Raw genomic sequence first — 14,777 nt, 5'->3', positions numbered from 1 at the left:
GCAATGCAGTCACCATTTGCAAACAAAGTTTCAACATGACCAGCCAGACTCGACTATGCGATGGCTTCTGGGAGGATTGCATGAGCGAACTTAAAGTGCTGTGGTTGGCTTAAATCTAAAAAATTAATAACTTAACTAAATTCGGGTTGCACAAGCGTGCTTATCCGCAAAATGATCATAAAAATCTGTCGTAACTTTGAGATTGCTACCCCCTAGGCTAAGTGTGAGTGCTTACGCTTCGTCTGAATTTCAGGCGAGAACATACATTCAGAGACGACACACATCAGTTTAAAGTTTACAACGATGTTAGGTTGTACAATCGCCTCCGTTTTCGCATGGCCGATATTTTGGAACTCTGTGATACTACTGCAGACAATGTCGAGCAACTTTCAAGAAAGCTAAGGTGATACTGTTCCTCTCTCTCTCTCTCTCTTATTTATTTTATTATTTCTCAACAGATCTGAGTGGAACTCAACCAGTCACATAAACGATGTTGGCGGTACCGAGTTTTGTATAGTTTATGATGTGGGCCCCAGTACCACTTCTTTGTATGACAAAGTGGTTTACATGTGTGTTTGTGTGCACCAGTTTGAGGGCTGGCAGCAAATGTGATTTTAGATCGAGAATTAGATCTGTGTGCGTGTGTCAGTGTGTCTGTGTGTGTGAGCACACACCTGATCAATTCTATGTCAATCTATCTATCTATCTACTACAGAAATCTGTTATTACAAAAAGAGTAATACAATATGCATCCAAAATTGGCCTCCCATTTGAGGACACACACCGACAGATAAGTCTGCCTGCCTACTCATCCGTCAGTCCCACGGGAGACTCCATATAATACAATACAGTATCATATGTATACATTACATTTCTTTCTTCTTTTTTTAATCTGTATTGACTATAAGTATATATAAAAAGTTCATCAGTTCCAATGAAGCCACTGAACATATAATTTTTTGCATTCACTTTCTGTGTTTCAGCAGATACAAACCTGCTGAAGCCTGCAACATCATGGTCATTCTTATTCACAGACACAGTGATTAACAGATCCAGACAATGAATGTGAATCTGATGACTCAGACTAGAATGATGATGATGATGGTATTGTACTTGGAGCTGGTAATGCTAGTGACATGCCAGGATGACTGGTTAATGACAAAATGGTTGAAAGTTATTTCCTTTGGTAAGTTGTTCCATGTTACTTGTTGTTCAACATGCCACAAGTACATATAACAAGCACTTACTTGTTCTGTTTTGTTATTTATTAACCTGTGAGAAAGTATGTGTGAACCATAGGGTAACTGAGTATATGATTTCTAGAATGTTATTCACAGCCAGGTATGCATTTATGTGTTGCAAGTTGCAAGCAGATGATGTAAAAGGGGTATGCAGGACAACGATGTGTAAAACCAGCATTAGAAATCAGCAAATGAACAGATACAACCAAGTGGCGTTAACCCCTCCCCTCCTCCACCTACACTGATTAATGTTTCATTTCATTATTTTTTTTGTGATGATGCATAAGTTTGATAGCAAATACGATGTGACGCATAAATGTGCCATGAGCGAGAAACACAATTTGCATGAAACAATTTTAATTTGGAAGTAAATTTTAACAACTTTGACAGCAATTATCAAATTATTTTTTCAAAATTTTATCAAGTTTTCTCTTCCAGTTCTCATTCTGTAGCTAACCGGTATCCAACAAATGAGAATCATCTTCAGTTTCTCCACATTTTCAGCTCTTTTCATACTTGCTTTTCTTCCAAAATAAAAAATTACATATCATAGTTTACTTATCATAATGACTTAGATTGTGAATACAAATAAGGGTGCATCATTTGTGAGACTGATTCACTGAGTGGGTGCACACATCCTAATCTGTTTGGTTTTATGTGCGTGTGAGTGTGTATGTGTGCGCGCAGAAGCTTAAAAACTGTACAGAATACCAGAGGTGAACATGCCTCACACTGTCAAAAGACATTAAATCACCATATTTTAAATGCATTACATACATGATGTGTTTGTATACAAATTCATGTAATGATTATGAGATTAGAAAAAGATAAGGAAAAGGAAAGATAAGTGGACAGTGTTTTCAAAGAAATAATTGGAGCATAGTCTTATTCTTGTTGCCGACTGCACAGGGCCATATCAGGACTGTCAAACCATACAAATGCTCAACCGCGTCAACACAAAACTGTCACATCTACAAAAAAACACTAAGACAAACCCACAAAACAGTTCATGACACAGTATCCCAACCATTTAGCTCCTTATGGCAAATAAGACTAGGCCATTCTGAGTCATTCCGCTTAATTTATCATCCCCAGATTACAAAAAATCTTAAAGAAGGAAAAAAAAAAAACAATACTTCAAAGCCGAACCAAAAATACGTTAAAAAAAAAAAAAAAAAAAAAAAAGGCCACATAGGCAAATAACACTGCAGAATGGGCAGCTAGTGCCCATCCCAGTGTTTACATCTCACTGCCTAATCACCAGAGCAAAACAGCACAGATAGTACATCATAGACTGCGGAAAGGAGAAAAAAAAGTGTCAAGGCTTGTATGAAAAAAGAAAGGGGAATGGACTGGGAAGGCTGAAAAGGAGACAACAGTGGAGACAGAAAAAAGGCAGAAACAAAGAGAGTGACAGAAAAGAGGAAATTTCTAGCACAGAATTTCCAGAAGGTGGGGATGCTATTTATTCTGAAAGACCCCTGGCATCCCCACGAGGGAATCAGAGCATATGAAATATGTTGAAAAATATGCAGAATATATATTCCTATAATTTTCTCTCTCTCTCTATTTTATATATATATATATATATATATATAAAGTAAATTTGTACTACACACACCCATGTCTATGACAACAGTCATACAAAGTGAAAGTAAATTGTTTATTTTATTTCATATATTCCTTCTCTCATCTATCCATTCCACAATTCCTACATTCATCCATCAATGTATGAGAAAGCAAAATGTAAATGAAAATTAAGTACTGTTTGTGTTTTAGAGGAAGGACACTATTAATTTAAAAAAATTAAAAAAAATTAAATAAGAAAAAAGAGAGAGAGAGAGAGAGAGAGAGAGAGAGAATGAATCTTCTATTTCTTCACATTTTCAGCTAACCATTTTAATTTCAGGTATTGACAAGAAATATATATCCTTAGTTTGCACATCGACTAGTTTTGATTGGAATTACGACATCCGCCTCATAAATAATTGACTTTTTGTTACACTTTGGAAAAATGTACAAATATAATGTAAATTTGACAACTTAGCAGCTTTGGAAAGATGCATTTCCTGGCACTGTAGAATACAGTACAATGCAAGAATACAGTGCAATGTACAGGACTTTAAAACAAAGTGGCTATCTTACAACACATCAGTTACAGATCTTTCTTAAATACAATGAACACAATTCAAGAATACAATGCAATGTACTGGGGTGGGTTGCATGAGCAAACTTAAGGGCTAAGGTTGGCTTGAATCTAAAAAGTTCGTAACTGTATGAAATTCATGTTGCACAAGCGTGCTTGTCTGCAAAATGATCATAAAAATCTGTCGTAACTTTGAGACTGCTACCCCCATGGCGTAAAAGTGATTGGAGCAACCAAAATGGTGAACCGTCTGGTGTTTCAGCTTACGCTTCATCAGAATTTCAGGCAAGAACGTGTATTCAAAGAAGACACACATTCAATTTGAAGTTTACAACGTTGTTGGGTTGTACAATCGCCTTTGTTTTCACAAGGCCAATATTTTGGAACTCCGTGATACTGTTCTACCGCAAGGGCCATTTGTTTTAACTCAAGGATATGAACAGATCTTATTATCTTTGCACATTACTGATATACTGAATTTTCGTCAAAATCCTTCCTTTCCTGACTCTGTTCTGATCAATAGCACACCTGTTTCACTTTCTCCTTCTGTTTGCAGTCTTGGTGTAATCCTAGACCAGTCTCTTTCCTTCCAACAGCACATTTCGAATATCTGTAAAGTTGCCTATTTGGAACTGCTCAGAATCAGCTCTATCTGCTGCTATCTCTCAACCGATGCAACCAAGACACTTGTATGCTCTCTGGTTCTCTCAAGATTGGATTACTGCAACTCTCTTTTGGCCAGCCTTCCCAAATATCTATCAGACAGACTCCAAAGAATTCAGAATAATGCTGCCAGACTCATTTGCAGAGCTTCTAAATTTGACCATGTTTCTCCTATCCTTCAGTCTCTCTACTGGTTGCCTGTTTCTGATCAAATAGGCTATAAGCTATCCACTCTGACCTTTTCTGCAGTCAACAGATCTGGCCCCAAGGATCTTTCTGAACTCCTCCATATCTATACCCCGTCTTGCCAGCTCCGTTCTTCCTCTGATACTCAATTTCTCAGGATACCTCATGTCAGAAGTAAGACCTATGGACACAGATCGCTTTCTTTCCAATCGCCAAAGACGTGGAACAAGCTCCCTGATAACCTCCATCATTCTGATTCCCTCGCATCTTTTAAATCTCGTCTCAAAACTCACCTTTTCCCTCAGCAATAAGTTCAATTGTGGCAGGTCCACTTCCTTTGTGTTAGCTGTGCTTGACTATGTGTGTATACATATGTATGTGTACATAACTACATGCATGTACATGAATGTGTATAGTGTGTGCATGTGTTTATGTACGTTTGTGCCTGCCTATGTGTGCGTTTGTGTTAGGGTAGCTGTTAGATACACATTTATGTTAAAATGTATTATGCAGTGTGTGTGTGTGTGTGTGTGTGTGTGTGTGTGTGTGTGTGTGTGGTCACATTTTGGTGTGTGTATGTAACAAAACATTGATGCAATGTTTTATGTTAACAAAAGCATTTTTGAAAAGCACCTAGAGCAGATTTCTGGATAGTGTGCTATCCATTATTATTATTATATATGTATACGTTTTCTCTCTCTAAATGGACTGATCTGTTCCTCCATGAGATGGCATGTCTACCCATTTAGAGAAAAAGAAATAATACATGTACAATGGCAAAGTATACAAATACAAGAAATAATAGGTGTACAAAGCAAAGTGTACAAATGCTTTAAAGTCAGGTCTGCTGCTGTTAACCATGTAACCCAGTACTACCTGCCGCATGTGGGGAGTAAACCCAACATGAAAATCCGATCTGGAGAGGGATAGTCTCTGCCAGATTTGACACATCGTTAAAGATGGCTAAAGGTGGGTGGTTGCTGACCCCTTATACATAACATGTCACGCACGTGGCCCACTGGTGTGTGGATACGCCCTGGCGCCCATGAACCAGCCCCCATCTATGGGTCAAATACAAAGTGGTCATCCCAACTATCTCGACTATGTCTTGCCACTGGGTCCAGATAGGCCAGGACAAGAGTGAGGCTGACGACCTAACAACTCTCCCTCACTTTAATCCAAGTCCAGCGCAAATCATGACTTCAAATTTAGGATCGCTCTGCTCACCTCCATGGAGGAAGGGACTAGAAAAAACACAGCCTGCCTCACTTCTCCATGGTCAGCTTACCACAGCAGGTGGGGATCCCTCATAGTGGTCGACAGACAAAAATGAAGAAGAAAGTGAAGAAAGTGATGGTGCTCAACCTTGGTACCTGGAATGTGAGAACTCTGCTGGATGACATCAAGGCAGACAAACCAAAGAACTGCACTGGTTGCCAAAGAGCTAGTTTGCTACAATGTAAGACAATGCAGCTCTTAGTGAAACACGCCTAGCAGACAAGGGCCAGCTTAATGAACGTGGTGGTGGATACACGTTCTTCTGGAGTGGTCACAGCAGCGCTGAAGGACGAGAAACAGGTGTGGGATTTGCCATCAAATCTCACCTCGCCTGTAAACTCACCAAGCTTCCAGAGGTTATCAATGACTGCCTGATGGAAATCCAACAAGAAACTGTTGATTCTGATCAATAGTTGATGGGTTGTTCATTTTTACAACAGTTTGGCATATCCCCTTGATTCCCTCAGCTCTCATAGTCTCCTCATTGGGTCCAGGTTTCTTTCGAATATTTTAAAATAAAAATGAACAAACAGCCGGCGCTTCCATCTTACTGATGGAATTATCAAAGGACTCAGTTGATTATCATTACAACCAATTCGGATCAGAACCCACTGCTGGAAGACAATATTTAATATAAATAATTTTGTGCTTGTAAATGGGTGGCTGCAGTTGAAGAATAATCTGGATATTAATCTATTGTGAAAGGTAAACAGAGGTAACTTAGAGAAGGGGGATCTGCTTCCTCTTGACACATCAACGAATAGGAGAGGTGGTCCATCAATTATACAACATGAACTTGGTTTTTCAGAATGGGCAAAACCCAGTCTTTCTTCTGTAAATGATGTCTGTATTCCACACAGAGATCCACTTGTACATAAAGGGTGGGATAAAGACATAGAAATTGCCCAACCTTGGGTTAATATTGTAAAAAAAAAAAAATTTTTTTAAACAGTTCAAGAAAAATACAAAACAGTGGTTCGCTGTTATCATCACACATGAAAAGATAATGTGGTAATAAACCAAACTGATTTTGGTTATGCTATGGGGATGAAAGGAAACAAGACAGGCACATTAAGACTACATAAGGAGTTTGACTTCAGTCAGCCTGCTGCTGGATCAACTATCATTTTAGATGTACTTCTTGGTGATGCCCCAGAATCACAAGCAATTATTATTATTACAAAAGGATTAACCATAAACTGGTATGCAATGCACATGAATAAACTTTTAACACTTTTCATACATGTGCCACAAGAAAATGAATACCTACTTGTGAAATTTTCTCTTGAAGGTGTTGAAATCAATTACTCGGTTCCATAATTCTCTATTGGCTTCATTCATATTGGTGCTGCACAGTTTTAACAACTACGTTACACCATTATATCACTTGATATTGCCTATTTAAAGACATCATAAGTATTATATATAGAGAGAGAGCATGTATCTAGCACCAAAGTCCTAACTTGTGCTGGCCTCCCGACCATGTATACCATGCTGAGAAAGCGTCGGCTGCGCTCACTGGGCCACATTCGCCGCATGGAAGATGGTTGCATCCCAGAAGACATCCTTTATGGAGAGCTCGCCACAGGGCAGAGAAGCATCGGCCACCCACAGCTGAGATACAAAGACATTTGCAAACGTGACATGAAGCATTTGAGATCAACACAGAGTCGTGGGAGGACCTTGCAGATGACCGCAACAGCTGGAGAAGCACTCTCAAAAATCAGCTACGGATTGGTGAGGACAAACTGTCAGCTGCCGCAGCAGAAAAGCAAACTCACAGAAAAGGGATGACAGCCGACAGACCAGCATCAGCTTACACACGTGACCGCTGCGACAGACTGTATCCCTCGCATCGGTCTCTACAGTCACAGGCAACGCTGCTTGGTCCAAGCAGACAGCCCAATTAGATGTTAGGTCAGATATATTCTATCCATGGTCAGCCATGACCAAAGGAGGCGTACTACTACTACTACTGTCTAGCATTAACGATAAAATGGATGGTTTTCCACAGCAACAAATCAGTGATTTAAAACACTAACTCCAAAAAGAATGTGACTACAGGGCATCATTGTATAAAAAGTATAAGCGCAGTAGTAATAACACTGATGTCGACACAGCTCTTATCAGTCAGCCTCGGGCTTGGTGCAACAGGAATCAGATTACTTTCCACCATCATAACCGCACCTGCAGGGATTGGGTCTGAGGAAGCTGCAGGATTTTCTTTAGTGTACTTGGTATAATCAGCAAGTTCATAAATAAACAACTGCGACTGAAAACGGAGAAACATGATGAAATTTGTGTGCTTGCAGAGTTAAAATCAAACAACATATGTGATCCTATTTCCAAAGCACTGATAGATGATAAAATAACAGATGAAGGATTCAAACTTATCGTCTGAAGTAGAAAACTACCAGTTAAAGAAAGCTGACATACAATCAAAAGCAAAAGTAGGTCTCTCTGAGGTAGAAGGGGCAAAGACCAGGCAATGTTGTTTTGCACAAAAGGATTCTTGAGGAAAAACAAGTTCATCAAATATACAACATGACTGACTAAATGGGACTGCAATTTTGAGACAAATATTCTATGCATCTGACCATCTTTAATCCTCCACCTTGGGGTCTCAAGTGAGTATTACAATTAGTAAGGTCACAGTTTTACCCTAAACGGTCTATGGTTATCTACACAGCCGGATAAATAAACAAAACAGTCATATACATAAAATGTCCATAAACAAAACGGTAATATACATAAAATGTCCATGAGTGTGTATGTGTGCGTACATGAAATCTAACTGAATGGCATAGGAGACAAATGAGCGCCCAATGGCAGCTGTCAGTCGGTTCTACCCAGATTGTGCAAATGACCCCGTGTTTGTAGAGCGCTTAGAGCTTGGTCTCCCACCAACAGACTCTATGTAAGTATCCATAACATCATCATCATGAAGTGTGTGATATGGCTGACAATTGCTTTAAACTAAAACTCTCAGGGGCCAGTGCCAGTATTTTGTTTAATTCTTGAAATGGAAAAAAAAAGAGAAGTGTCCATACCTATCTATTGGAGTTTTGTAGCCCAGTCCAAACATGCAATTCTGGACAGTCCTTGCCATGCAACCTGACACTTGTTAGAGCATTTCAAATTGCTGTCTCATGAAGCTGCTGCCAGGAATATCCAGAAAATGCATTGTTCCTCAGAGGGAGTGCCACCAGAGAACATCATGAAGGTACAGGCTGATACAAGAACGACCAGACAGGAACATCAAACTTCTGCCAGAAGAGGAACAGGGGATGACAGAAGACAGTACTCCCGACTGCCAACCACTGACAAGCATTGCTTTCGCTGTGGTATGCTGCAAGACCCAAGACAGTGCACATTCAGAGATAAAAACTGTTTCCAGTGTGGAAAAAAGGGCACATAAAGCAAATAAGTTTCCAAAATAACAGTAGTGTGAATGCAAAGAACACTGGTGCTGATGATGATATTAATGATAACTGTGATTGTGTTCACACTGTTTGTTTGGGGTTTTTTGACTCACTTGTGTAAACAAAGTGAGTCTATGTTTTAACCCTGTGTTCGGTTGTCTGTGTGTGTCTGTGTGTCCGTGGTAAACTTTAACACTGACATTTTCTCTGCAAATACTTTGTCAGTTGACACCAAATTAGGCATAAAAATAGGAAAAATTCAGTTCTTTCCAGTCATCTTGTTTAACTCACTCATTGCCATTGTCCGCATATGCGGATGTCGTCGGAAAAAGCGTTCGATGCCAATGTCCGCATATGCAGATTTGGATTTTGAAAAGTTGCGCTGTTGGAGTAACGTGTCGGATACGAAACTCAAAAGCAGAACTGATTCTTAAGTGATCTCCGGCCAACTTTTCATTCACACACACAGCGTGTGTGTAGTGACATGCTCATTAGCAGACGACAACAAAGCATACCCTCGGTCAGCTCTGCAAGTTGTTGGACAAGATGGCGTCACGTCGAAGTGTTTGACACAGTAGGAGAGGTCAAACGCAACACAGTGTTGAAGCTACTTTGGAAATGATCCAAACTGAAGGCTCCGATGTTGAAGGAGATAATGTTGGTTCGTCGGACAGTGATTTTGAACCATATCCCGATGAACTAGAAATAGATTCGGCCACTGAAGAGGGTGTTTACAGTGGAGAGGAAAGCGAGTCCTGACCATGTGCCAGCTGACCGACACTGACAACGAAATCACTGAGGAAACAGACGACTTTGCTGGTGTTTTTACCAGTGATTGGACTGAAAATGGTGAGTGTGTATATATATATTATATATATATATATATGTGTGTGTGTGTGTGTGTGTGTGTGTGTGTGAAAGAAAACAATGTCACATGCTCAGGTGTACAACTCTGTGCTTTTTCACTCCAGACAAGACTATTGTCAGTGATAATACATCAGGTTTTCGTGTGCAGTGAACTCCCTTTTTTTATGTAGAGACAACATTTTCTTTTGTGTGCGTGATTTTCAACTTTCTCCACCATCTGTTCATACTTCATTGCATGTACTAGGTCTTCAGTTCCTCAAACAGTGTTAGGATGTGATGTGGAACATTTGTAAGCTGTTCAAGGACACTTGGTATACCTTTCTGATGGGTGCAAAAATGCTACAAAATACACAAAAAATGAATACCGTGATTAACAAGACGGTGAGTAAATAATTTATTTTTCTGCACAAATATGGAACAACATTCACTGAATACACATACTAAATTTCAATTCTCTGGGTGTTTATTTGTTTTTTTGAGAATTTTTTTCCCATCCTATACAAACCCTGGGTTTTCAGGGATTCGCAAGGCAAATACTCTTGGCATGGAGTGAGTTAAAACAATATTGCACCTCTGGGATGGGCACAAAAACAAAACAAAAAATGAAGCCAAATTACATGCAAACTGCATTTACTGTTATATTTATATTTTTTTTGTATTCTCTAAACTTGGCACTTTGATCTGATATTCTGACCCAACAACAAGAGCAGTCATTATTATCATTTTTTGTTCAAACAGGAACTTCTTTTGCTAAGCATGGAAGTTTTATTTATTTTGCAAACGTTTTGGTGCAGATAGTAAAAAAGGGAAATTACTCTGTAATTAATGCTAGAGGACTTAATTTGCTTTAAACTGATCTTTCTCATCTTAAACATTACATTTTTAAATTATACTCAATACATAAAAAGCTTGGATTTTTTTTTTAAGTGTATCACAAGTGAGTCTTGAAGGCCTTGCCTCTCTTGTTTGTGTTTGGTTTTGTTTTGTTTTTGTTTTTGTTTATTTGGTTGTTTTGTTGTTTTTTTGGGTTTTTTTACTCACTTGTGTAAACAAAGTGAGTCTATGTCTTAACCCCAAGGCTACCTATATGAAGAGATAACTCGTCATGGCAAGCATGTACGCTTCGCTGCTACAATGACGAGATAACTTGTCATGGAAATATTCTGACTTTTCCCTGCTTTGCATTCAGTTCATCGACAAAAATGCTGGTAGCTTTAGCTTGGGGAATCTTTCTGGATTCTATTCATAGCTAGAAACACCATCAAGGTCATGAGGCAGTCCTTTATTTGAACATTTTGGTTGGGTTACTGGCCACAGTGTTTGCCTGGCTCCTCTCCTCGCTCGCTCAACAAAATGTCGGACTGATGCCATGCTCAAGACATGCGATCGTGGCGAACTAAATCAACCAAGATTTCTTTCTTTAGCTGAAGCTCAGAAAGAATTGAAGCGTAAATTCAAAGAAGTCAGTGATGAACATTTATAGGGCAATTTGATAGAAAATAAAGGGGGCAATCAAGAGGGTGGCCAAGATACGACTATCAGTGAGTGATGCCAGCTGAACAAACCTTAGCAGACGACAGAAAGTGACTGAATTATTAGCAGGACACAGTGTGAACGATTTTCATGGGGCTCAGCCAACGCAGTCTGATGAGAACTGGATAAAGTGACCCTGTGAGAGGGGTGAAGAGGAGGGGGGGGGGTGGAAACTGAGGGGACGTGGCCTCTCATCCACATTATCACTTGGAGAAGTCACAATGCATTGTGTATCTTTCTCTTTTTCATTTTTTTTTTAATTGTGGTTGTTCTAATATGATTTTATGTGTGCAGATATCCATTTGTCCAGAAAATATTATATTTTAGTGCAAATTACCTGACTGATCTTTGTAATGAACAAGTTGAAAATGTGACAAAAAACAAAACACTGATTTCAAAACAACAGCATGTCACTAAAAAATATATAAAATTGGAACACATCATGTGTTTTGTATTCTTTATTTACTTACCTTTCAGAAAATATATACTTTTATGGGTCTTTCTCCAATAACAAAGAGCACAGAATTTTTTTGAAATTTTTTTTTTTTTTTGTGAAAAAAACCCCTGGCAAATAGATTTCACTTAAATCTGATTTTCCTGGCAGCGAATGGGTTAACCTGGTGTTCGGTTGTCTGTGTGTGTGTGTGTGTGTGTGTGTGTGTCTGTGTCTGTGTATCCATGGTAAACTTTAACATTGCCATTTTCTCTGCAAATACTTTGTCAGTTGACACCAAACTTGGCATTAAAATAGGAAAAATTCAGTTCTTTCCAGTCATCTTGATTAAAACAATATTGCACCTCTGGGATGGGCACAAACAAATTTTAAAAAAAGAAGCCAAATTATATGCAAACTGAATTTACTGTTATATTTATATTTCTTTTATTCCCTAACTTGGCACTTTGATCTGATGTTCTGACACAACAACAAGAGCAGTCATTTTTTTATCATTTTTTGTTCAAACAAGAACTTCTTTTGCTAAGCATGGAAGTTATATTTATTTTGCATGTCTTTGGTGCAGATAGTAAAAAAGGGAAATTAATCTGTAATTAATGCTAGGGGGGTTAATTTGCTTTAAACTGATCTTTCTCATCTTAAACATTACATTTTGAAATGATACTCAATACATAAAAAGCTTGTGTGTTTTACTCTCAGTGTACAGGGCTTTCACTATGTTCATTCGCCAAAGTGGTCTTTTTCGGAAAATACTAAAATCAATACTACGAGTGGACTTTATAGATCTATTGGCTGAGCCCTGAAGGTCATGGGCAAAAATCAATTGCATACACATATTTATACATATTCAAAGCGTGTGCTCATATTCCTCACGAACAAAGGACGCCATTTTGTTTCGAGTTGTTGATCTGCCCGTTCAATCATATAGTCGATCAACAATACATGATAACAAGTGATGGAAAGTTGGAGAAGGAGACCGTTAAATATCTATTCTGAGAAAGATTTGTGAACGCCTCATCACTTACTGGATTATGCCCCAAACTGCCATGATAAAAATATCAACAAAATCAGTCGGAATTCACAGTTAAAAATAATAAACCATGAGAGTTAATACCCTTGATGAAACGTAAAAATTTCCAGTCTTGACTTTTCTCAAAATGAAGTCCTTTTCACTTCATACAACATTTAGGAAGAACTTGTACTTGGCTGTACATGTTATTAGTTTAACAAAATACTCAATTTTCATATCAACTTTAAAACTATAAAACTAGAATGAACATAAAATAGAAATTGAATCGACCGTGTCGTACTCAGTACATTCCCGGCGGGTGTAACTAAACTTGCACGTCTATCTAGATCCGAGAAAACGGCTAAATGTTGCAGTGTGATTGCGGTGATAGCCATGTCTCCTTTACACGTCTCCTTTACCGCGGACTTAAAAAAGAATTTTTAATTGCCCTCAAAGATCTTTTGAATGCCCAAGATACACCAGAATAATATCATTTAAACAGTGTTCTCACTGCGAATACCGCAAGTGATTTATCGCCCTTAAAAAAGCATGTTTAAATGTTACATTTTAGAACATCAGTTAAGGAGCCACAATAGTATAATGGGTAAGGCAATTTCTTCTCACCCGAAAACGCTGGGTTTGAATCTGCCATCAGGACTTTTTTTTTTTACTACCCGAAGCTTTATAATAACAAATACAGAACACATTTTAATGAATAGATTTTTTTTTAAGTGTATTACAAGTGAGTCTTGAAGGCCTTGCCTCTCTTGTTTTGTTTTGTTTTGTTTTGTTTTGGTTTGTTGTTGTTGTTGCTGTTTTTGTACTGTGGGCCAGGGAGGGAATGATCAAGTTGCCTTAATGATGTGTGACTTAGAAGTTGGGCAAGTCATTAAGTTTGAGATAGATAAAAAATCTTTTACTGGTCATTATGGACACATACTTGGTGTTTTCAACACAAGCCTGAAAACAAAAACAAACAAGCCACACGGCTGCTCAGCCGAGCACAAAATCCGGCTCTTTAGTTGGCCGAGCAGCGTCTAGCGTCTTGGGTCAAAAATTTTTTAATGCCAGACTTTCCCACCGCACTCTGTACTGACCGGCACATTCGCCGCGGTATTTCTGGCCCCGCGCGCCAAACTGGGACACTGCCTTCTTTGTTTCACTCGGCCCCGCGGCCCCCGCCCCGCTTTTCCCACCTTTTCACAGCATCCACACATTTCCTGCAGCGATTACAGAAAGTTGAATTATTGCCATTCCTGGTTGTATTATTGGAGTGCAGTTTGATTTGATTTACACAATTTCATTATTTTATCAACATCATCGTTTCATTTTTTTAAAATTTTTTTTACCTTAAAAATCTTCCTCTTTCTCGTGAAATGAAGGGCACGGCAGTGCCATAAGCCGACAGACACTCACCCCGCTCTCCATTCCCCTGCTGCTCGCACTCACCATGCTACAGTGTGTTCATTTAAACGTTTGTTGTGCTGCCAAGAAAAATCGCACAACTCAAAAGGTAAGCTAATCTGCATGCAGGCATGCCATATGTTCTGTGTGTATTTACGATGTTATTGTGCTAAACGCCTGTTTTCTTAGAGAGGGATTTAAACTTAACGATTTTTGCGATCATGTTTCTGCTTATCCTTCTCTTCTCTTTCTTCATTTATGTTTCAGCCGTTGCCGCAACAACCGCTATGTGAGAAAACATATTGTGTTTGGAGTCAATGGAAAGCTTATTTTGTGTTCTTTTTAGAAAACCACTTCTTTAGTCGTTATTTCCGATCCATCCGAGGAGATGATGCGCGAAAGAAACAAAGCAGATTTGCTGCCGAACAAGCGTACAGCGAGTGCTGCTGGCGCGGCCTGTTTGTCAGCCGCGTTTATTCATATCCATGCCCTACTTCCTGGGTTCACGAACTTTCGCAGGGCCAACTAAAGTGCCAGCACTGAACACCCGTGGCCAATGCATCAATCCTGGTCA

General features: G+C 39.0%; 1 protein-coding gene across 4 annotated transcripts in view; it reads right to left on the bottom strand.

Annotated features, from left to right (window-relative positions):
• Positions 1–14,777, bottom strand: part of LOC143298490 (RING finger protein 150-like) — a 128,417-nt gene that overhangs the window by 92,889 nt on the left and 20,751 nt on the right. For 3 of the 4 annotated variants that reach the window (XR_013057394.1, XR_013057395.1, XM_076611304.1), the window contains exon 3: positions 13,897–14,019. The exons of the other annotated variant lie outside the window; for it this stretch is intronic. Coding sequence is in view for 1 of the 3 variants with exons in the window: in XM_076611304.1 (XP_076467419.1) it covers positions 13,897–14,019 (123 nt within the window). In the remaining 2 variants the exon portion in view is untranslated. The remainder of the gene's footprint in view (positions 1–13,896; positions 14,020–14,777) is intronic. 4 annotated transcript variants of the gene reach the window in all.

This window comes from Babylonia areolata, chromosome 24 (genome assembly GCF_041734735.1).
Source record: "Babylonia areolata isolate BAREFJ2019XMU chromosome 24, ASM4173473v1, whole genome shotgun sequence".
NCBI lineage: Eukaryota > Metazoa > Mollusca > Gastropoda > Neogastropoda > Buccinidae > Babylonia > Babylonia areolata.
Note: the sequence above shows the minus strand (reverse complement) of the source record. Positions and strands in the feature narration are given on the sequence as shown.